This window comes from Azolla caroliniana, unplaced genomic scaffold, assembly GCF_043228905.1.
Source record: "Azolla caroliniana isolate FFs.n. ecotype wild unplaced genomic scaffold, voAzoCaro1.0.p SCAF_346, whole genome shotgun sequence".
Lineage (NCBI taxonomy): Eukaryota > Viridiplantae > Streptophyta > Polypodiopsida > Salviniales > Salviniaceae > Azolla > Azolla caroliniana.
In genome coordinates, this window is record NW_028230781.1 from 8,437 (window position 1) to 32,777 (window position 24,341).

The following is a 24,341-nucleotide window of genomic DNA, read 5'->3' on the forward strand; positions in this document are numbered from 1 at the left end:
TGATGTGGCACAAGCCCCGATGACATGGCTGAGGACTTGGCAGTGGCGTGGCGCGGGCCCCCCACGGAGGAGAAGTTCACGTGGCAAGTCGTTGGTGTGAATCCATAAGGACAAACTAAAATGGAGAGGCTTTGCATATCCATGATGCCCATTACTGTGGGATTACATGGCACCATGGTAGTGATGATGTGGCACGGCCCCCCTCCACCCGGACGATGTGGCCAATGATACGGCGATGACTTGGCGGTGACGTGGCGCGGGTCCCTACGGAGGGGAAGTCCACCTGGCAAGTCATGCCTTGTTGGCATGACGAGCGATGAATCGGAAGAGACGACGAAGAAAAGAGTTAAGGAAAGGACTGCTGCTTCTGCTGAAACTTCATCTAATCCTGCAACAGAGCAAAAGATGCAAGACGCACAGAGCTCAAGATGACCATTTTCCTGATCTGATCGGTTGTCTTTGGACAGGTCAGGGCCTTGTTTCTAATTCTCTGCTTCTCTTTAACATCCGGTTCCGGGGGGCATCGTCTCTGTCAGATTTGGATATGTATGCATCCGAGTTTGGATCCCCTGTCAGATTCGTATAAATATGGTTTTTGGACTTCTGCGACTTCATGGATTGTTTTGTGCGATGCGCGGTTTTATATGAATAGGGGTTTGAACCTATGGAAAATTAGGATTTGAAGTCTCATTGAAATTAAGAATTTGGTCCCCTCTGTGTTTCGTTTTGTATGAATAGGGATTTTCTTCCTCTTTTAGATTAGGGTTTGTGTGGAATGGTGAAGATTAGGTTTGTATAGATAGGGGCACGCCTCTTGAACAAGGTTTGTGTGGATAGAGTTTTGAGGGTTCGTATGAATCAGATCTTTTTTATAGGGTTCTGGAGGTTGGGGTTTTCATGGATAGGTTTTTGTGAGGTTAGGGTTTCACGAGATCAGGGTTTGTATGGAATACTAAAGCTTATTCAAAGGAATCCTTCAGTATGATTCCGCTGCCATTGACGCAGCTTCTGGAGCATTTCTCTCAGATTTCAGACGCATCGAACCATGTGCCTGTTTGCCATGGATGTTTTCTTCAGCTATCCTCCTTCTTTAAGAGAATCTCATCTGTCCTCAAAGAGGTCCAAGAAGGTTCTAGAATGGGTTCAGCCCCTTTGCAAACCATAATACCCCTTCTTGAAGCAGAGTTAAAGAATGCTGAGCAGCTTATCAGCATTTGTACAAGTAAGAGTAGATTCTATGTGCTCCTCAATGGCCCTTCATATGCCAAATGTATTCAAACTATACTTGGGTCTTTGGGACAAGCTCTTCTTCGCATTTCGTCATCATCAGATGGAATGGAGATTAGCCCAAAATTAAAGAACAAGATTAAACTTCTCTGTAACGATTTGCAATCAGTGCAGATTAGGGTGTCAACAGCTGAGGAAGATCTAATGGATGAGATTCAACTTAATGCAAGGAATCAACAAGCAGATAACAAATATTCAAATGAACTTCTCCTTAAGATTGCTACATTGGCAGGGGTCTCTTCTGATCCGAGTTCCTTAAGACATGAATATAATGAGTTAAGAAAAGAGAGAGAAAATTTAGAGCTTGATAAACAAGAAACTGAGGCTGTTCGCATTGGACGAATCCTCTCTCTACTTCGCTTTGCGGATGAATTGAGTATCATAATAGAGAGAGAAAAACACTACCAAGACCAAAGGAGCTGGCTAAATGGTCACATTCTACCACCCCTTCAAACCTTTTATTGCCCTATAACACAAGATGTGATGGAAGAACCGGTTGAAATTGAATCTGGATACACATTTGAGATGTCAGCCATACAGAAGTGGTTTCAGGAAGGTCATTCGGTGTGTCCTGTAACAAAGAGAGAACTTCAAAGCTTATCAATGAAGCCCAATAGGCTATTGAAGCAATCTATAGAGGAATGGAAAGAGCGTAATGCAATGATGAAGGTAACAGCAGTAGCCTCACGTCTCAAATCTGTGGATGAAAAAGAGATTCTTGAAGCTTTGCTTGAAATCCAAGACATGTGCGAAGAGAGGCCCGTGGCTAAATATTGGGTTACTGCTGAAGGTCTGATTCCGGTATTGGTGGGCCTTCTTAAATCAAATAAACGAGACCTCCGGAGAAAAACACTCATAACTTTGAACTCGCTTGTAGCAGATCATTCAGAAAACAAGGTAAGGACAAACATGTTCTTATTTGTAAGCTTGCATTTTTGTGTGTTAGAGTGCATGGGCCCTGTCTGAGCATCTTCATGGGAGAAGACATTCTTTATGCATGTGAATTTGCTACATGCAACTATGGTCCAACATTTGATATGATCACATGGAGAATTTGCCCATCCTTCGAATCAACAATTGCAAGAAATCTTAGATATTTTTCAAACGTTGTGGATTAGGACCTTCAATGATCATTGAGAAGACATGTCTTTATTATCATAGAATGTGCTACATGCATTGTATGGTCGAACATTTGACATGGAGGGAAAACACAGTCATCATCTGAACCACAAGAAGTCTTAGGCATTTTTTCTCAATATGAAGAACCTACATTAGGACTAGTGTTGTGAACCCATTTTGGGGTGGTGAACCATAAAGCAAGCATCTTTATTAAAAGTACATCTTTTATTTATTTACTCATGTTAAAATGTATATGCACTGTATGATTGAATATTTGGCGTTGGTGCTGGGAGAGCATAGACATCCTTTGTGTTGACAATCACAAGAAGTGTTAAGGAATTTTCTCACTAAAATTCTCACATTGCAGTTTATCACTTGTTCATGAAAGAAGAATTTTTTTTTATGTGTGTGTGAACTTGTGGCACACATTCTACAATCAAACGTTTGACATGTGCAGTGAAAAGTGACCAAAGCATGATGCAGTACGGTTAAAAGGAAGCATTTTGTGGGAATATAGTCCAATGTACACTTTCTGCATTGTATAGGATGTGTACAGCTCAGAATCACATGATGCCCTTGGCCAAGCATCTTTATGAAATAGGACATGCTTTTTACTGCATGTACATGTGCCTCAATCACAAGAAGTGCTTTTATGCATGGAAATGTGTTGTATGATCAAACGTTTGAATGTTCACATGGAGAACACTTGTCATTCCTTTGAAGAAACAACCACTAGAAGTCTTAAGACATTTTCTATTGTCGAACAAAGACAGAACTTTTATAGCCACGAATGTGCCACATGCATTGTCTGAATTAAAGCTTGACATACGTGAACCAAGAACATTTTGCTACTGTGATTCCCACTTTACCTATTAGGACCAAACATTATACGCTTCTGTAGATGAGGTCGAGCATGTCTAGGTACAGAACATTGCTTGTAGAAACTCATAATGTTGAACGCTTTATAGAAACATGAAGGGAAGTTGGCCTCACATTGAAAAAGTATAAAAAATGCCTAAAATATCTTATATTTTTTGGTGCATGTCTGATGCTATTACTCATTTTCAGCAAAAAGTGTGTGATGCGGGAGCAATAGAATGTATTGTGCACTCCCTAGCTCGAGATGCAGGCGAGTCAAGACAAGCAGTTGCTTTACTCTTGGAACTTGCAAAAGAAGAAAGGTTATGCCATCAGATTGCTAAATCGCAGGGATGTATTTTGTTGCTGGTTACCATAGCCAATTCAGAAAATCCACATTCTGCTGCTGATGGAGTGGAGCTTTTGGAGCTATTTTCAAAGAGTGACATCAATGTTATTCTCATGGCAGAAGTCAATTATTTCAAACCACTCGTTCAATCTCTTGAGAAAGGTTTCTCTCTCTCTCTCTCTGTCTGATATTACACTAGAGGTTTTTGTTGCTCTCATTCTGCAATCCCGTGATAGAGGTTGCTCTTTTTCTTTCTCTTATTTTCTTGATCTCATTATGCATATATTAGAAGTAGCTCTACACATTGTTTGTTTGATGATGCCTTTCTACCTTTCTATTCATCTTAGGACCATTCTTTGTATGATTGTTAATGCACTGTCATGGCACGTACCAGGCTCTTTTGGTTTATACATATAGCTGAATGGTTCTCATTATCTATCTCTTATAAGGAAGTGTAGTACAATACTTCCTAGATAGCACATGGCCTTATCTGGGGTTGGATGATGCCTGTGGATCAATCTGAATGCCTTCTTCACATGATTGTTTATCCATCAAGAGAGGTTCAACATGCACACATACTTCTCCTTATTATTTCCCTTTTACCTCTTAACTATATGTCTGGGGACCTTTTTCCATGGTGAGGTTCTTCTTAAGCACTGTTTGGAGGAAGCTGTAGCACAGTGCTTTGGATCCATAACTATATCTGGATTCCAGAGGATGATTATCGGTCCACATAATCCTGTGAATTTCTAATTATAATCTTTATCATGACTTAAAAGTAAAGAATTTTGCTTGATAGAACAGGATAGACAGGTCATCCATATTCTTCGTACAAGGTAGTGATCTTCATATATCTTGTATACTAAATTTATTAATGAAGCCTTAGCATTTTGGAGTCAGGCTTGATTAGTAAATAAAGTATATAAGATATTTAATGATCAAGCCTTAGCAATTTGGAGACGAGAAGCTCATGTGGCCAATATTTCATTGTTTGTTGCAACAGGATCACTTGAAACTCAGGTCCTGATGGCAAATAAGTTGTCTGAAATGCAATTGTCAAATCAGAGCCGAACGTTTTTGGTTCAAGAGGGGGTTCTAGGTCCCCTAGTCAAAATGATCTCATCAGGGAACATGGAATGCAAGGTTGCAGCATTAGGAGCCTTGCAAAACCTTTCCGTTTTAGAACAAAATAGAGATCTGATGATTAAAGCTGGAGTAATGGAACCCTTGTTGGATATCCTTTTCACAGTGAAATCTATAGGATCTACTATGAGAGAGCATGCGGCAGCCATAATCGCAAATTTATCAATGGCAAGTCAACCAATGAATATCGAGGATTTATGGGGTAACCAGAGGGATATTGATGAAACTATCCTAAAGCTCATTTCTCTTATAAATATAACAGGAACCAGTATACAAGGCCATATCCTCAAAGCCTTGAGTTACATCTGTAGTCATACCACTTCAGTGAGTCTAAGAGAGACTTTAAGAGGCAGTGGAAGCATTCAGTTGCTTATGAATTTCATGGATTCAGAGGACACCAAGGTACGTCTATATACATTAAAGCTCTTATGCTTCTTGACAAAAGATGGAGGGGCAGACACTTTAGCTGAGGAAATGACGCCTCATTTTTACAGCACTATTGTCAACATTTTCTCATCTGAGTTGCTCGATGAAGAGAAAACAGCAGCCATGGGCATACTAGGGAATCTTCCTTTATATAACAAGCAAGTGACAGACAGGATGCTTGAAAAAGGAATACTCACTTCCATTGTGTCCATTCTTGATGCATTTGTCTCTCGAAGACAGGGGGCATCAAGTGTTCCGTTGGTTGAGAATGCCATGTGGACACTTGTACGTTTCACGCTCTCGACAGACATACGGCTTCAAGAATATACTGCAAAACAGGGTATTGTTCCTTTATTGGTAAGCCTCCTCAAGTCTGGAACAACTTTGGTTAAGAGTAGGGCAGCCATGTCATTGCAACAGCTTTCAGAAAATACTCGAAATCTAAGCAAACCAATGAAGAAGTCGGGCGGGTGGTGTTGTTTCTCAGGCGATCCTCGTCAATCTGGGTGCATTCTCCATGGAGGAGTCTGTTCTATACAGGAAACGTTTTGCTTATTGGAAGCAGGTGCATTGCCTCCACTTATAAAAGCTTTGGATGATAAGGAAGATGAAAAAGATGAGGCTGTTCTAAGTGCATTGCTTACTTTTGTAAGTGACGAATTCTGGGAGAAGGGGTCAGATTTCATTGTTCAATATGGTGGTGTGAAACCTATAATTAGGAAGCTTAATTCGGAAAGTGTTGAAGTGCAAGAGAAAGCTTTGTTGATCTTGGAGAAGATTTTTAGGAAAGAAGAATACAGGAAGGAATTTGGGAGCATGGCTCAAATGCTTCTTGTCTCACTAACGCAAGACGGTGCAAATTTGATTAGACCTCTCGCAGCCAGAATACTATCTCATCTTAATATACTACATCCACAATCAACCTACTTCTGATGAATGCGTGTGTGAGTTCTCCTGCCTTACATGAAGTTAGAAGCTTCCATTTCGGGAGTTTGGGACTTGTTTTATGCTCAACTCATTCATACGAATAAAAATGGTCGCCAAGCTTTCGTGCCTATTGACATGTTGTGATTTATTGCAGATAGTCCTCGCATTTAACCTGGATGTGTTATTAGCTGATGACTACAATTTAAATCTTTTCTTTTGAATCAGTGTATATAATTTTGAAGTGCGAGTAAAAATAGCTGAGATACTTTTCAGATACAACAAGTTGGTCAGTGGCTTACAAGCCTGATAACATTTACCATTATGGATGTAAATGACACAATGAATATGTGCAGTGGATGATTTGCCACTGGTATTATTTGAATTGGCAGTTCAGATTGCACAATGATGGGACAGAACATGCTTCATTTTCCCTGTTGTTGATTGATGATTGTTTAGATTTTCATTACCCACTTTTTACCTCAAATTTTGTTGCCCTCTAGCATGTGCTAATATTCTTGTTCAAATTTTGGTGTCAAACTCTCCAAGGAATTATGTAGAAAATTAACTCAAAGCATACTGAAGATTATTTATACTTTCAAGTTTTAGTCACTCACTTTACAAGATATATCCACTCTGCACGAGGGTTCACCACTAAATGACATTTCATAAAGAATGATATCCACCCAAGACCATTAATAGGAATGGGCAGGAATTGAGTAAAGAAAACATAGAAGGGCTAAAGGAAAAGATACAATATTATCACCTTTGTGCTGTCACGTGACATCTTAAAGTAATATGCATAAAAACATTGCATTCTTTCAGATTGGGCTGAAAGGATCTAACATAATTGAATGAAGGAGCTACTTGTATGTCAATGTGATGAGTAGACTGGGTTGGGAATATACTCCTCAATTCCACAGATTTCTGATTGATTTGCTAAATAACCGATTTTACTGTGTCATGATAAGCCTATGTAGTTATCACTTCGCAGTTGAGAATGAGATTGCACAATTGTGGATATATACATATTCTTGGTCTGATTCATGTTGCTTGGAAGATATGAGGAATGAGGTTGGAGATATTTCTTAGAGTGATCAAGGGTATGAATTCATCCCCATTCTTAAGGGTCATCAGTGATATGCTTCACCTTGAGTGTGATTTGACTAATTGATTCATGTTTGAATCAATTCAGGGTGAAACGACTTTGATCCATCTTCAATAGACTTTTCTAAATTGACATGGTCAAAATCCTAGAAATTCTTGTAGATCCATCAGTTTGTTCCCCTCATCTTGAAGAGATACATAAAAGAAAAAAAGCAGATATCGGTCCATGGATGGTTTTTAAAATATCCGGTATATAACATGTGAGAATGGGTCAGAGACATAGGAATAAATAAATAAACTCGCAATAGACCTTCAAATGCAAAATTTAGATCCAAGGATTTATGAGAATGAATTTGTAGTAAGCTCCCAATAAACCAGGAAATGCAAAAAAAAAAAACACCATTAGGATTTATAATATCCAGCTGATATATAACCCCCAGCATGTGAGAACAGGCCAAAGAAGAGGAAAGAAAGAACAGATTTCAACTCACGATTAACCTTTAAATGCAAAATTTTGAACGTTTCATACCACAGTAAACTGATTTCAGCATCGTAGTTTGATATACTTCTGATGATTCTTTATTCATCACATTCTCTATTTTCTGTTCCTCCAGTAAATTAATTCATGGGATTTGAACCACAGCTTAATAAAAATAAGGTTTTACTTGGGTTTTCCTCAAAGCCAATATAATGATACAAATCATAAAATTTTGATGAAAGGTGAAAGAAGAGTCAGGAAAAACAAAAATCTTCTTACATACAGTTTCTCTTTCAAAAGCTAATAGAATATTACAAATGGTTGTGATTCTTTGAATGGAAGAAGAACCAAGGGTTCATTATGCATATACAGGAACAAATGTTACAAAGTTCACATGCTGCATAAGCTCAATGGTATCCATTATTGACCACACTAAAATTTGCATACAAATGGTACAGGATGGAAGATGATCGACCGATCAATCATATCTTTGACATTATAACAGGATATAGGATAAGGGTTTAGGGTTAGGGTTTAGATGAAATCTAGACCATGATGACAAAATTGACATTATAACAGGATTTAGGATAAGGGCTTAGGGTTAGGGTTTAGATGGAATCTAGACCATGATGACTATATTTCAAACAAGAGATCGATTGAGAAAACATGTTCGAAGTATTTTCATCATGATAATAAGAATTGCTGGAGCTCATTTTGGCCGAGTATCAATTCAGTCAAGTCACTGGCTTCCTCATCAAACTCTCTTACAACACTCCCAAAGTCTTTTGCAATTGCATGGTAATCATTCATCGCAGCTTCCATCTCTTTCAATACACTCTCATCCTCTGTATCACGAATCTTATCCGGACAAAAATATTCACAATCCTCAGACTCATCGGGAGCTGAGCTAAATGGATCTAAAGTTGTCGTCTGGAAGTTTTAAATAAATGCCAATCATCAAAAGATAAAGAAAGAAATCAGAAGTTAAAATTTCCAGGTCGATTTATTAAGTACCTCAAAAAATTGAGCATAATGCCGATTTGCTTCACTATCATCTACGGATCCTGGAAGAAGACCGCTGCCATACCAACCATCATCTTCAGTTGAAGCCCACTTAAAGTACCTATAAGAAAAAACAAAGTCATATTTATAAAACTTGGGTGAAACAATAATGCAAAACAAATTCAAGCACTACTGCAATAGATTCAAAAATTCACAAACTACAATAGATTCACGATGGTCAGAAATTTAATGAGTTCTTCCGCTCAACATGAATTGGGATCCTCACTGCTTGATTATATATCAACTACTTCCAATGCTTACTGAAATGATACCTAATTGATCAATTGATATTACTCAGAAGGCTTATACAGAAAACCTAGAGGAGCAGAGACCTTTCAAAAACCTCCATCTCACAAAAGTTGTCTAACGCAAGAAGCCGATTCAAGTCCCTGCTTTGACGACACTCGGATTTCTTTTTTACATTTGGCAAAACATTGGCTCCGAGGAGCTTTTGTTTCCAAGGTGGTTCTTCGTGCTTACTTTGGCCATATAGCCAATTTGGGCTCTTCAATTGAACCTCACTGCGAAAAATAATAAAAAGGCAAAGATAAGTGATGCACACAATATGGCCGCCTATGGTGTATTAGTAGAAGATTTTTAATAAGAAGATGAGCACCACCATCCATGAATAGATATAAATGGTGATGTTCTTCTTCTTCTACTGTGCTACTTATATATCAACTTACGCAGCATCTGGTGCAGTTATTGAGCTTTTTCCAGCCAGTTTGCTCTTAGCACCGGGTTCACTGCACATCCGGACATTTTTTATAGAACCACATGTAACTTGCATGAGTTTATCAAAGGATGTAAGCTTCACCCGCTGGCGGCTCTTATCGCCTCTTATATTATAATTGCTGCTATACAGAGCATTCACTGTTCTCCTCACTGGCATCCTAGTCTTGCCCACTTGTAATAAAGACCTTCATAAAATGTATAGCGTGGATTCTCAAAATATTAACGTATTAAAAGGGAAGAAAAGGAAAACACTAGAGAGAGGAAGAAGATAAGTACATTGGAGTTAATCCCACCCAAGAACAAAAGATTCATTTCTTCCCCTTATAAAACGAAACAAACAAAAATAATAAGGGAGAAAAAGACTATTCAGCCAGAAAATACTCATCTTCATTGGTCAAGTTTATATAATCAATCTGACTGAAGTCACAATTCTCCATTTGTAACTCAAGATCCCTAGTCTTGAAAAGGAGAAACAAAATATAAAAGGAAAAGCGAAAGGAAAAGAAAAGCTAAACTACTTTCGTTGCAGTAATGCGCATTAACAATGCTCTCCTTTGAAAATCTGGTTTCTAGCCTCCTCCAACCATCATATAAAGAAAGTAATATTATTTTCTATGAGGATATTGTTTAATATGCATCCATATCGAATCAAGGAAAGAATACTGCCTGTTAAAAAAGGATCACAGAAGTCATTAAAGGGACTTCCCTTGTTTTATTTTGACTAGAGGGCGAATCAACAGAAAAGACTTTGATGCCAATGCCAGATATGAACTTACCAGGCTAGCATTCTCAAAACACAAAATCTGGCTTTTGCCTGTGCATTGAGATCCACTATATTATTCACTTAAGGCCTTTGTTCAGTGGGTTAAAGATTTTTCAAGATGCCCGTCAACAAATCTAGATACGAAGGCCATATCTATCTACCATGAAACTGGAATATACGGATGAACCTGTTGCATGTCTCATATGACATTCCAAGTCACCTTCATTAAAAGGTCACCGGAAAAAGGTAGGATGGTTGATATAAGCCAAAATGATTATTAAAACAGCACATCAGTATCAGCAATAAACTACATGCAGCGCCTTGTATCAAGTATTGCTACCCAGCATCTGAGCAGGATATCTTAACCCAAAAAAAGACAAACCATAGATTATACATAAACAACTCCCTGGAATATACAGATGAAACTTCGAAGTCACTTTCATTCAAAGGTCACAAGAAAAAGATAGGATGGTTGGTATAAGACAAAGACTATTAAAACAGCATGTCAGTATCAGAAATAAACTATATGCAGTGCCTTATCCAAGTTTTGCTACCCAACATCTGAGCAGCATATCTTAGCCCAAAAAAAGAAAAAATCATAAATTAAGCATAACCAACTCCCTCGATGTTCTGGCATCTCTTTGCTACAAGGGCATTCTCTCTGAACTATCAGCACTAGAAGAACACAAGGATCACTGGTAAGTACAGTCAAGAACAATTACATAATTATGTATATACATATTAAACGCATATATATACAAAGACATAGAGAGAAGAAAAGTATTAAAATTATCCTTGGGAAACAGATCTAGTAATTCACTAGTCTAGAATCAGCTCTATTACGAGCTTCAAAAATATTAAAGAAAAGGCATGAGCTTATGAATCACAAATAAATTCACAAAACAATCAAATGGGACTAGGGGGACAAGGAAATAGAAGATATATAGAAGTGCAGACTGTTAGACTTTTAAGTGATCCTCCATAGATTAAGATCATCATCTCCACGTGAATACACATACTGGTCACACACCATGTGAAAGTAGAGACAGGAAAGAAAGATAAGTGTGACTTATTCTATAGAACCTCCATGTGAAAAATGTAATCACCTATGAAACAAACCATGATTGCAACTAGCAATATTATATCATGATAGAGTATAAAATAGAAATCCAAACAAATAGTTGTAAGATCATTAGAGTACTAGATAAAGATTTTCATTATGGTCTAGTCTAGAGCCAAAGGACAAAAATGAGGGGATGTTTTCATTAGCGTAGTAGTCTACATAGTTGGAAGGGCAATGTCTCATTCATGGTGAATCCAATTTGAGGTTGGCACAATCTGATTTGTAAATTATGGCCTTCTTCAGAATTTCTTAACAAGACACTTCTTCCACTTCAACTTCATCAAATTCTTATCAGGCACACAGCAGTTTATCTTAAATATATAATGAAATAAATCTGAATGAAAACTATATAACCTTTTATAATAGAAAGGAGAAATGATTATGTAGTATTCCGATATAGCTCTGGCTAACAATGTCGCTAACTGAAAAGAATTGAGCCTTACAATTTTCATTGGATCTCTGTGAAGCCCCAGTTTATTTCTGTTTGAGTTGGCATTAAATTTTTCCCAAATTCCATTGCCTCCTTGGATATCTCATTCGCAATACCCTTTGCCATTATTAAAATTGGCAAATCTGGTCCACATTCCAAAGAAATTAAGCCCGCATGAATATATCATCATTTCTCTTGGTTGGAAGATGACCCACTACAAGCCATTCTTTTTACACATCACTAGATGGATTTATTATTTTGACTGACTATGCAAGATCATAGAATACAAAGACAAATGGTGATTGTAACTATTCTTACAAGAACTCAAGAGATGTAGAGAAGAAAGAACAATATATGGATGTCTTTTAAGAGGTCAAAGTGACCTATAACACCAAATAAGAGATTACACCTTCAAATGTTGTCTTGTCTTTGTAACTAAGTAAATAAGCAAATAAAAATGAAAGTGACTAAAGAATCCAGTTACTTACATGAAGTCAGATAGATTGTAATTTTTATCTTCAAAAGGTCTCTAGCATAGGCCAATCTAAAATGGAGAGATCTCCTAAGCAAAGGAAACACCTATGATGGCAGGAGATAATGATGTTTATCTATCAATGACAAGGGTGGCAAGTTTGTGGTTCACAAGGTTGGGGCCTACATGCGCCACAAATTGCTAGTCCAGTCTATTGTAACCCAACTTCAGGGGCCACTTGTGTAGGGCTTGATTGACTTGTCACATGATGAGGTTAAAGAATTTTGTGACTGTTCTTTGTTGATAAGTTTGTGTGGTTGTATAGATGTCCTTAACTCTTGAGTTCTAGCAAGAACAATCTCAAGTATTGTTGGTCTTCATATTCCATTATCTTGTGTAGTGGGGCAAAACCTAGGTCAGATGCAATGATATCTCCCTCTTATTTCATGAATAAAGTACAGCGGCAAAAACCTTGTCACATGATGAGCAGCCCTGATGATACAATTAGCAGATTCCTTCTTCCAGAGGTGTGGATCTATATTCGCCCATCACACTACAGAGCACATGGGATAGATGTATATCCATATCAGAGGGCCGATGATGAATTCATCCTCCAATGTGTGTAAAAAATGTCCGTTACCGTGGACCATCTTTCTACCTAGAGATGCCCATATTCTTTTGTTATCCAATTTGATAATATCAGTTCCACTTTCCTCATGCTCAGATGAGGACAATGCAAGTTACATTGAAAAGAGGATAGTGCATTTATGTGTATGCCATGCGACTCAAACCAATGTTGCATTTTAACATACCACTAATGACTATCTCATGTTCAGCAAGTTGTTTTGATGACACTATAGGTAGAAATCACTACTGTCAACCTTGAGTACCTTTGTTCATGGAACTCCCAAAGCAATTGGATATCTATCAGTGATTTAAATAATGTCTTCATGATTATTGGGGCTGCTTCATCTCTGCCTGCATTATATCAAGGGGCAATCATTGAGACTAAAAGTTTCTCCACCTCTGCTCCTTACCATGCAGACAATCATTGAGACTAAAAGTCTCTCCACATCTGTCCACGTATGTGCCTTATGAAAGCTTGCTTCCCAAATGTCTATTCTATAGAAAAGAGTTGGCTTTAAAAGCGTATAAAAAAACCACAATTTAGTTTGTGGTTCTTGGAAATAGATATGTGCAGTAGAGTGCATGTTGTGCATAATGATGTAGATGTACATTAACTGTGGATATGAATCAACAGGGGGGATCTTAGAGAGCTATAAATTGAAATTTACTACTTTCCATCTGCCTGGGTGATGGCTTGCACCTCTCAGAGAATCACCATATCTACCATTATATGATGATATCATAATATTTGCTAGTATGGGGGATATAGTGCTATTGGAAGTACTTCAATGCATGAACTACAAATGAACAAACAACTATATCTGTCACATGCGAAGCCATGTATGGAGACTGAATGGCAGAAGACATTGGTCTAAAGCAGCTCAAGATATGAGTGAATTAACAGAATAGGGCACACACTTTCTAGCCTTGAGAAGTGTACATGGACTGATACAAAATGTTTTGTTATAATGGCCCTGAAGTGACAAGCTCAAGATATGAAGGAAGTAACAGAATATGGCAAACACTTTCTAGCCTTGAGAAGTGTACATGGATTTGTGATACATAATGGTCTGTCAAAATGGCTTAGAAGTGACAAGATCAAGATAAGAGAGAAGTAACGGAATATGGCGAACACTTTCTAACCTTGAAAAGTGCACATGGATTCATGATACATAATGGTTTGTCATAATGGCCCAGATCATATGCTTTGACATGTTGGAACTGAAGGAGGTGCAAACATAGTTGATTACCTTATGGAATCTCCATCTCTTATACCAGAAACAAGAGGGTTCATTATCTGTGGTAGACATATTGCCTTGCCACCAGATCATGCATATCTAAAAATGGATGCACAAAGTGTGCATATGCTAAGAACAAAAAGTGGGCAGTCTAAACACCAATTTAACACAAAGATAGTTGTGGCATATACAATGACACACTAGATTTAGATCTTTTCCCACCCCTAGCAGATTGTCAAAGCCATTGCAAAAAGCAGCCACAACTGCCATTCCCCCTACACGACGGGCAATACAACCAAACCTGGTATGATGAGGAAAGTCGTGATATAAGGAGACTATTGCAACACAAAGTACGTAAGAGAAACCTTCCGATGCGTCCTGAAGAAGAAGGGATCACACCTGTCTATCGTTTGTTCCTAATCCAAGAAGTAAAGGAGCATGGAAAATGTATTATGAGAGGCAATCTACCAACCAATTGACCTCATCTCAGGTGTGGCATGAATATGCAAAAAGTTTTATATGGTATCCCTGTATCCCTGGGTAACCAACCAATTGATCTCTGCATTGGAGCAGCCCATGTCAAAGATTTTTCTAAGGCACAAGTTTCAGTCTAAGTTTGGCACCCTATATTTGGTTATATTTATTGTTTGTTGTTCTCAATGATGAGACAGCATGCTTAGCTTTATTTGATATTTGTATTACGGTTCTTATTTGTGTTCAATAAATGGCATCAATGGGCACAGAGATCAAGTTTTTTTATTTGTGATCAATAAACAGTGTCAATAGACACATAACCATTACTTTTTTGTGTTATTTTTGCGAGTTCCAGTCTTTCTTGAAAAATCCCACCTCTAGGTAAAATATAGTGCTCCCCAAAACAAAGTGCAAATTGCAAGGATGGCCAATGAACATTTATAACTTTGCCACTTCATGTTTGCATGAGAACTGCAGTTAGAGCATGGCGACATTCTTCACTGAAATTCTACAAAATATGTCTAGGATTTTGGCTTTGCCTTGAGATATCCATCTGATAACATTACCCTCTCTTCAACTACAAAAGGTCACCTCTGGGGATTTTGGCTTTGCCTTGAGATATCCATCTGATAACATTACCCTCTCTTCAACTACAAAAGGTCACCTCTGGGGATTTTGTCTTTGCCTTGAGATACCCATCTAATAATATTGCATCTAATAATATTGAGCACCCTCTCTTCAAGATGTAGTCATCGTCTTATTTATATATTGCATGATAATAGACTAGGCATCAATTATGGTTCAAAGACATACATCCTAGGCAAATACACTTGCATTAACATGCTGCATTGGGTGTGAAGGGCTTTTTACTCCAATGGAAAAAAAAAATTACAGAATACTAGGAGTCAGAACAATCTATTTTCTTTAAAGACCTACAAATTAATTAATTAGTGCATAGATTTAGCGCAGCAAAAATCTAACTTGGTATAATATCTCTTACCAAGCATCAGATGCATGTGAATCATCACCATTACTTCCAACATGTAAGTAATAATCAGAATCCAGCTCCCAAAGTGAGGGTTTCCCTTCCTGTGGTTGGAAATATCCAAGGAACCTGTAAAATAAAGAGGTTCAAGTTATATGAAGTTGACAACCATAGATAAGATGGGGAACTGAGCTTCATAACCTCACAAGTTAATGGCATCCTGCTTTTCACCATCTGTGTATGTATTGCTGTAATAGCGCTTAATTGACTTCAAAAACTCTTGGGATTGTGTGGTTGCCTTCCACTTACCATGTCTCTCTGGAAAAACCTGTAAAAAAGGAAGATTAAATGTACCTTTACAGAATACTACACCATACAAAAGTTTGGTATCTAAAACATTTCACAAGCTATATTTTACATATAATATTGCTTACCGTATTATGAGCAGCAGATCCACCATATTGTAATGCCAATGCATCTCCCATATTTTGATACATATCCATCAGAGCCTCTGCTATACTGCTGTGTGGATCAACCTTGGGAATATCTGACAGGCCCAAGGAGAATAACTGATGACCTAAGGCAGCCAAGCCATAAGCATATTGAGCAACATTTGTCCGATCCAAGCAGTCAATACAGTTTGTTCTCAAAACCCCACTCTGATATCTTGGTTCCTTTCTATCTTTGCCATCATTTTGACCCTCTTCTTGTACAAATTCAATCTGTTTACTGCTCTTTGGTTCAATCTCTGTTAACTTTGGCAATTCACTTAAGTCAGTCAAAGATTCTCTCAACTCTTTCGCGGGCGACAAAACTTTTGGCGCCAAAACATCTCTGTCTGTAAGAACACTGTAGAAGAAATCTGATCGCTTCAGTGGTAGAATTTATTTTGCTTGCATGAATAATCATATAATATTTGTGATTTTTCATCTAAAGATAAGAAACACCATAATTTGAACACATTCCACAGTACATCACAAACACTCTTATCGGCATGTTTAATGAAAACAACCTTCTCACATTTATGCATAAGCAACTCCATAAATCACAAATATAAGTGAGTGATAGTTCCACTAGCAGTCAAAACATATTATTTGAGCTCACATTATACAGTAAATCACTCACTAGATTTTAGTTTCTGTCACACCAATTGATAATAATAAGACTTCTTTCTCCACTGTATGAAGTCAAAGGAAAATATTGATGCCCAAAAACAGGAACGGACGGAAATGATGGAAGAAGGGTTTCATGGGAGGTTGAAAAGGAAGGGAAAAAAACTATATCAGAAGGTTCAACATACAATTAATGGACTTGGGAAAGATGAAAGATCCTCCACTGAAATCCACTGGCTACATTTTCACGGGACATATTCCTACCACTATGGACAATATAGATATCTCGCAGTCATATTCACTATGGTCAAGAAAATTTTGGATTCATATCCATAATAGCAGATCTCATAGCCACAATCACTATGATCAAGCTACTGCAGATAAATATCCTGTGTTCAACTTTTCTAAAGCCTTGCTATCTTCCATGTGATATTGACGAGTGCATCTCTGTTTTGATCAGTTATTCACAATCATTTTAGTGAATTTTCATCTATGTCAAGATTTTGTGGATTTTCATCTTAAAACTAAAGCAATGAGTTACGGAAATGTGGTTATCTTTCTTCATAGACAAGATAACTATAAATTTTGTGGAAGTTTGCATTGCAGTAGCTTGTTATTGATTCAGTTTGAAACCTTTTGGTATTGGATATGCATGCAGAGAATGAGAGAGAAAGAGATCCTTACTTTGAGCTCAAATCCACACTAGAATGATGAGTGCTAGTCTTCACAACTGAAGGTCTGCCGGTATAATAATACCCAGTTAGATCGAGTGCTTGACTAGCAACTCTCCCAAGCACTGCTAAAACATTTGCAGACTTACTGCAAATCAAAGAATGATCCATAATGTCTCTGTAACATGATCGTAAAACTGAACTTTTATGGTATTCATCTACCTTTTTGCAAACTTATGGAAGTCCCAATGAATGAAATGTAATTTCTCTCCCTCTGCAAAAATCTGGTTCAGATAGCCAACAGCAGTTGCAAATTCACGGCGCAGCATCATTTCGCGAGGTCTCTTCTCAACAGTCTGATTGGCGAGACAATTTAACTTTTGAAAGTAAGTGAATGCCATCCATCCAGTATGCATAACTGAGAAAAGATACAACACAATACACAATTGCCAGAAAGAACATATATTCAGATTTTGAAGCACCTTGATAAGATTAAGGACAATGATAGGACTTCCATAACGTTTTGCAAGGTCTTCGAAATGCAGTTTTGTTGCCTGATAGGTTGGATCATTCACTTGCACTACAACCATAAAAATCAATTTGTGTATGTGTTACGATTTATTTGAGATCTATTGGTAGGAAACAAAGTTAAACCAAAACTCACATATAATGTCTGGTTTTGGACTGAGGCGAGATGCTTCTTGAGACCAGAAAAGAGGAATGGAGCCCCGCATTTGCACAACAGATGAGACTTCCCATCCCATAATCCCAGACTCTTCCTTTGATATTATTTGTTCTGTTTCTACATCATTTGCTACTCTCCCTTTGTCATTAACTCCTCTTTTAAGGTATCTGCATCATCATGGAAACCTCATTCACAAATAGCATAACATTAATAGAATATAAAAAGAAGGTCGTCAGTCCTGTCTTACCTTGTCCCTGCAAAGTGGCGAGATCTTCTTGCAATGAGAGTAACAGAAAAAACCCGCCCAAAAATGGACATCTTTACCTGAACCATAGACATGCACTTTTCTATAAGAAAACAGAACACTGTTGAATGCACATATAAAAAGAGCACTAATGAAATGTACAAACAAAAATAATGGTTTCAATTGAAAGATCAAAGACAATTTGCAGGTGATCTCAGGAATATTAAATACGGTATAAATATACCTAAATGCAACTCTGCACAAATAATTTCAGAGATGGGATGGTACCATGCTTTTCCATCTTTAAACAGTAAAACTAAGGCTAATGAGACACATTTGGGATTATTCCTACTGAAACCGGCCTTCAGATAGTTTCAAAATGATAGAAAACAATTTTACATACACACACTGATTAAACCCATCTAACAGTAGATCCATAAATTATGCAGAAAAACCCAATTGTTTTGCCTGCATCAGAAACCCTAAGGTTTGGCATGGATAATAAGATCTTGTTTTGTAGATAAGATGTTACAAACAGAAACTTGGAGGAAACAAAGATAAAAAATCCGTCACCTCCAAAAAGTATGTCAAAGCCACGAACAAGCATCATAGTAATATTTGCAGTCCACAACTGAGAACACGCATATAGCTAAGGACTTATAGCATACCATCCAGCAAGAGTGTAATCCAGAGTTAAGCATGCTAAAAATTTGATCAATGTAATTTGTGACTATTTATCAGTGCAGCCACAGTTTGCTTTTCAACATTTTTATTTAACTTTAGCACAACATATTCTTATGTTTCTGCTGCTTTCAATTTTACTGCTGGACAACGGATGTTTTCTCCCACCAATATAGAGTAACTTCAGTTCATCTTTTCTATAGATGCATCAGAAACTAATAAAAGCGAAGTACTTTCACAATATAAAGAATAATCCTCAAAAGGTAGAATCCCGCATTCAAGAAAGTTGAAATGAAATAGAAGGCATTACTTTCTACATGATGAATGCACAATGATGCTACCTAAGTTGCTTCTCAATACCCAATTGTAGCACAGAAAAAAATTCTTTTCATTTGATGTTTAGAATTACATCCCCCCCAATCCAACAATAGAGTTTGTACAATGCATGTGTTGAACACCAATATATTAATTTCCAGTAATAATTGATATCACCATTTACATGATTCTTTATGAATTGATAATATAAATTCATCCTCGTTCACGGCAGTATTCCTCATTTTTTTCCACCTATGTTGCACATCTCCACCTGGAATACTTGAATCTGTGGATGAGTGCGATTGGTTGACATATGCACTTCATTATGTTTCTTATGACTTGAACCCAAGTTGAAATTTTTACAATTTAAAGTCTAAAAATGTGTTTCTAAAGTCGAAATATTCCTAGCACACATTTTATCTTCTAAAACATGGCATGCAAGAAAAGGAAGAGAAAGCATGTGCACATAAGCTGCTACTGTCTAATTGAACAAATAATTTGAGAAAATGGTTCAAAAAGGACTGACAAGATATGGGAAGTAAACAATAGTACATATGCAAATTTCGTGTGACAAATAACACTTGACAGAAGTTGCAAATTTTTATTAAATGACTAATTCATCAGACGCAGAAGGTAAGAAAGAATTACAAGAATACTCACTTGTTCAAATGATCCATGCACGAGAGCAATCGTCCATCTGTTGTTGTTGAGTCGTTGACGTATAGTCCGGGTTAAAAAAGAATTCCAAACAAACATGTTTTCATATGGCATCCTCTCAGCCTCATCAACAAGCATATTCCTTTGTAAGCTTTGCATAATTGGGTATGTGCAGCTAAAAAAGAAGTCCTTAGTCAAGTCCACACTTGAAAGCAACTTCTTATACCTGTAAATATCTCTGGTCTTTTTAAAAATTTCTCTCCCCTTCCCAACCTCCCTTGATTTATTTAGTTAAATTTACTTTGTTTTGTTGTTCTCAAAGATGAGACAACATGTTAAGATGTAATCTGTTGTTCAGTTCCATAGGCCATTTTGATCTCCTAAATATGTTCATATATCTTCCTTCTATGTCTAATTTCATTATACTTTATCTTGGACTTGCATAAGATTCGCATGAATGTAACTTCTGGTTTCATAAGCCATTTCAGCCTTTTTGAAGCACGCCTAGGATTTACACTTCTTTAAGAGCAAAGACTCAGCAACAGCTTTGTGACATATCAGCGAAATATAACCCCCAAACTCAATTGAGGATCCACAAGCATGATATTCTTATGCAAAGTGCTTGTATCATGTCCATAACCAACTTCTCATAACGCAGCCATCAGAGTCTCACTTCACTACCACCACATTTCTCACTTCACACAAGGTTGGGAAGGCCATCCAGAACCATCAGCAAGATCACACAAGACTACAAGGTGAACACCTCATATATGTGTCCTTAGTAAAGGATGGTTCTGACACATGGACCATGCATATGAATGTGCCTATCCACGAGTCAAGAGACCCCTCCAACTAGGAAACTATCCGATTTCCATGATTGGTCCCACAATGCCAAACTTTGTGAAGTTGCATGGCTTAGGCAGGTCTTACAGGACTTTACCTTCCACATCATCGGACTAGTTCAGATCATTTGCGAGAACCTGAGCAACATACAGTTAGCAAGGTTCCAATTTTCTATGACTGAACAAATCACATTGAGGTGCATTATCACTACAACTATGGGTGGATCATCACAGAAGACATAGATCTCAAACATATCTAGACCAATGATAAGACAACAGATATTTCCACAAGGCCCTCAGCATGCACAAATTCGGATAATTTTCAACAGCCCAAGGCCTATATGTCCACTCAATTTTCGACAGCCCAAAGCCTATTTTTGGACAATTCATTGACCTCTTTGGACAGTGCATCGATGGGGTAACAAACTACATCACACATGGAAACAGCAAGGGTATCAACATATTAGGTGCACCCGTCTACATTATTCTTTATGCTGATAACATAATCTTGATATGTGAATCTCATGCTATTGAGTAAGCAGATATGCATAAATACCTCTAGAAGAAAGAATGAGCTAATTGTGTCATCAGGGAGTGGAATCTGAAGAGCCCTATGTTTGTCATTGCACTGTTTTTATGAAATAAGAGGGAGATACCACTGCCTCTTTAAGGAAGGCTTTGGCCCACTAGCACGGTAATGGAATGAGGACCAATAGTGATTGTGGCCTTTCTTGCTAGAAGTCAAGATACTCAAGACATTGTTGAAGGACAACAATGCAGCCACACAAGTTCATCAACAAAGAACAATCACAATCTTCTTCAGCCCCGTCACTACTATTAATCCTACAAATCAATCAAGGGGTACACAACACGATCCTGACCAGGACATTGCAAAGGGATTATAATAGATCGGACAATAGCAATTTTTCATGCAGATAGGCCCTGGTATCATGGACCAAGATCTCACCACCATTATCATTGACAAATAAAGGTTGTTACCTTCCACCATCACCGGTGGTTCCCTTGCTTCTGAAACCTCTCCATTTTGGATCATCCTATGCAAGCAATCTTTTGAAGACAAAATTACAATATATCTAACTTTAGAATTTTACATGTATAGATGACAAAATTCTTTAGTCACATTTTATCCTATTTTTATTTACTTTTTTACTTAGTTACATTTATTTTGGTTTGCTCTCAAAGATGAGCAACAATTAAGAGGTAAGCTCTTGTTTGGGTTTATCGGCCATTCTGGCCTCTTAAAAGACATTAATATATCTTTCTTTCTTTCTGAAATGATGAATGGAACTGCAGCCACATATATAGAAACTTTATACCCAAAAGATGGCCTACTACAAAGATCTGTTCATGAACATATCAAAGGATGGAATCATCCAAACCCCGAGGCACATTGAAATCTATGTCACATTGCACCCATAAAGCAATAAGCCAACTCAAAGTTTCCTCCCACCAACTAGAGATTGAAGCAAGACAAGCACTTCAAAATGCTTAGAGCTGAAAAAAATTACAAATTATGTGAATGGGAGATAAAAAACAAGGAGCACTGTGTGTGGATGCACATCAGAGAGGCATATTGTACATATTCCACCATCAGTCGATAAATCGTGGAGAAGGCTGACCCACAACAGTTTGGCCAAATCTTTCTTGAGCTTCAAAAGCATGGGCAATCAACCCTTATTTTAGCATGCAGGATGCAATGGCACAATTGTACAATCATCTGAGTTTTTCTTCCATAGCTCCACACCTTCACTAACAACATGCCAAGAAATCACCATAGCACGAGTAGAGGATTGCCAATGATATAGAAACCATGAGTACAAATATGTAAGGCACATGGAGACTAGTACCACCACCAAAACATCAATATCATTGCTCACCATGTCTAATCCACACAAGGATATCGACATGTACTTGTTCAAGGTGGTCATAACCTCATTCAACGGCACCTACCACCCTCAGATACAATGTCCAATTACCACTGCTCCAACCTAAACATATTAGTTATGCACTTGATGCTTATAAACCATCTCCAAAATCATTCCACCACATGCATTAAGATCATGATCATGATCATGAAGCTTTAGGGAAATCTAGAGCTTTTATTTCCCTCTCAGTATGGATGACATGAATTCGCCCATATTTGTAATCATGATTTATCCCATAGGCTGATTTTGACCTCTAGAAGTCATCAACATATGATGCTTTCTTTCTCGTTCAGTCTCATAGGCAATTTTGGCCTCATCACCCTTGTCACCGAAAAATAAAGGCCATCGTCACCCAGTGTGAAGGTTCTTCCCTCATGCTGGGTGATGATGGCCTTTAATTTTTATATCTAAGTTTAGAATCTTAATTTCTTACATATGTAGATTGATTAGTACCAGATGTTTAGTTTATTTATTTTGATTTGTCGTCTCAAAGACAAGAAAACATTGTAAGATGTAAACTCTTGTTTGGTCTTAAAGACCATTCTGGCCTCTTAAAATACAGTAATACAACTTCTTGCTTTCTTTCTTTCTTTCTCACAGAAATATTATAAAAGATAACCATGATCCAAGTTATCATAGTAATATTATAATTCAAGATCTTCAATGACACAAACCTTATCTCAGCCTTGGTGTTTGAAGCTTCTGTCTGTACAGTAGAATCTGGAATTGTATAGATCTGGCTCTCCTCGATACCATATATTGCATGGTTAGAAATGGTTCCCACTTGTCGCCGCTTCGTTACAAGAATGAGATAGTATGATCCCAAAAATTTAATGCAACCTGTATTATTAACAATGTTAAGACAACTTAAACATTAAGAAACAAGGTAATATGATTCCAAAATGTTAACATAACCTATATTGTTAGCTTTATTAGCCCAAGATTTTTCATTGAGGCACATGGATGAAGGTAAACGTTAAACATTAAGACATGAGAATCACAAAGGATGATCCCAAAATTCTAACACCAGGTAGTCATCATAGCATTAGACACACATAATTGCAGTTTAGACATTATGGTAGAGGAAGAAATTAACACAGACACGCAACACTTATTGACAAAAGAGTGACATTTGAACCTGCAATCCCAAAAGCTTTGGTGACAAATTTGAGACCACCCGTGGATTTGTTCCCATCACCAATTCGTTGCCGCAAATCATTGCATTCTTGTTCAGTATATACAACAGGGTCTTCGCTCATGTTTAATTCAAATGGCTCAGATCTATCAATTTTCAAGACTCTCCAATATCTCTTGCCTTTATCACTGCCAATCAAGTAGAACCTCTAGAATAGAAATTAAAAAATATATATTAGAACTCAAAAGTAAAATAACAAACACATAAATAAAGGAAAAAAAAAAGCGTGTGAGGACATTTTACTGACCGAAAATAAGACAATGAATAGATCAAATTTAAACATAAAAAACAGAATGGTAAGAAACATTTACCCATAAAACATGCTAAATTAAAGATTAAAAGTGTATATACTAACCTGTCTTGTTTCGTAAAGCCTGAATTTTTCCAAAGGTT

The 24,341-nt window shown here is 37.4% G+C and overlaps 2 protein-coding genes across 5 annotated transcripts; one reads left to right on the forward strand and one right to left on the reverse strand.

Annotated features, from left to right (window-relative positions):
- Positions 1-510: 510 nt before the first annotated feature.
- Positions 511-6,512, forward strand: LOC147848490 (U-box domain-containing protein 44-like). The gene is made up of 3 exons (XM_087338390.1): positions 511-2,184; positions 3,475-3,775; positions 4,617-6,512. The coding sequence occupies exons 1-3, from the start codon at positions 982-984 to the stop codon at positions 6,113-6,115; spliced, it is 3,003 nt and encodes a 1,000-aa protein (XP_087194516.1). The 5' UTR covers positions 511-981; the 3' UTR covers positions 6,116-6,512.
- Positions 6,513-7,948: 1,436 nt separating this feature from the next.
- Positions 7,949-24,333, reverse strand: LOC147848491 (phosphatidylinositol-3-phosphatase SAC1-like). 4 transcript variants are annotated; one of them, XM_087338393.1, is made up of 16 exons: positions 24,304-24,333; positions 23,892-24,096; positions 23,428-23,593; positions 19,969-20,191; positions 18,316-18,392; positions 18,048-18,235; positions 17,866-17,963; positions 17,606-17,739; positions 17,397-17,531; positions 16,035-16,449; positions 15,807-15,928; positions 15,616-15,729; positions 9,440-9,499; positions 9,086-9,274; positions 8,706-8,814; positions 7,949-8,621 (listed from the first exon to the last, which is right to left on the reverse strand). In XM_087338393.1, exons 2-16 carry the CDS (start codon positions 24,010-24,012, stop codon positions 8,376-8,378), a joined length of 2,397 nt encoding a protein of 798 aa, XP_087194519.1. In that variant the 5' UTR covers positions 24,013-24,096; positions 24,304-24,333; the 3' UTR covers positions 7,949-8,375. The 4 variants fall into 4 exon arrangements, with proteins under 4 accessions (XP_087194519.1, XP_087194518.1, XP_087194520.1 ...); XM_087338392.1 differs by having other exon boundaries at positions 9,440-9,673; XM_087338394.1 differs by lacking the exon at positions 9,440-9,499.
- Between the last annotated feature and the right edge of the window lie 8 nt (positions 24,334-24,341).

Excerpts from the sequence above, each read along its gene's own strand:
- LOC147848490 (XM_087338390.1), top strand. The coding sequence starts at position 982 with ATGATTCCGCTGCCATTGACGCAGCTTCTGGAGCATTTCTCTCAGATT. Across the intron at positions 2,185-3,474 it reads CAGATCATTCAGAAAACAAG|CAAAAAGTGTGTGATGCGGG; the intron begins GTAAGGACAAAC and ends ACTCATTTTCAG. Across the intron at positions 3,776-4,616 it reads CGTTCAATCTCTTGAGAAAG|GATCACTTGAAACTCAGGTC; the intron begins GTTTCTCTCTCT and ends TTGTTGCAACAG.
- LOC147848491 (XM_087338392.1), bottom strand. The coding sequence starts at position 24,012 with ATGAGCGAAGACCCTGTTGTATATACTGAACAAGAATGCAATGATTTG. Across the intron at positions 18,393-19,968 it reads TGCATGGATCATTTGAACAA|GTAAAGATGTCCATTTTTGG; the intron begins GTGAGTATTCTT and ends TCTATGGTTCAG. Across the intron at positions 17,964-18,047 it reads TCCAAAACCAGACATTATAT|TGCAAGTGAATGATCCAACC; the intron begins GTGAGTTTTGGT and ends TTATGGTTGTAG.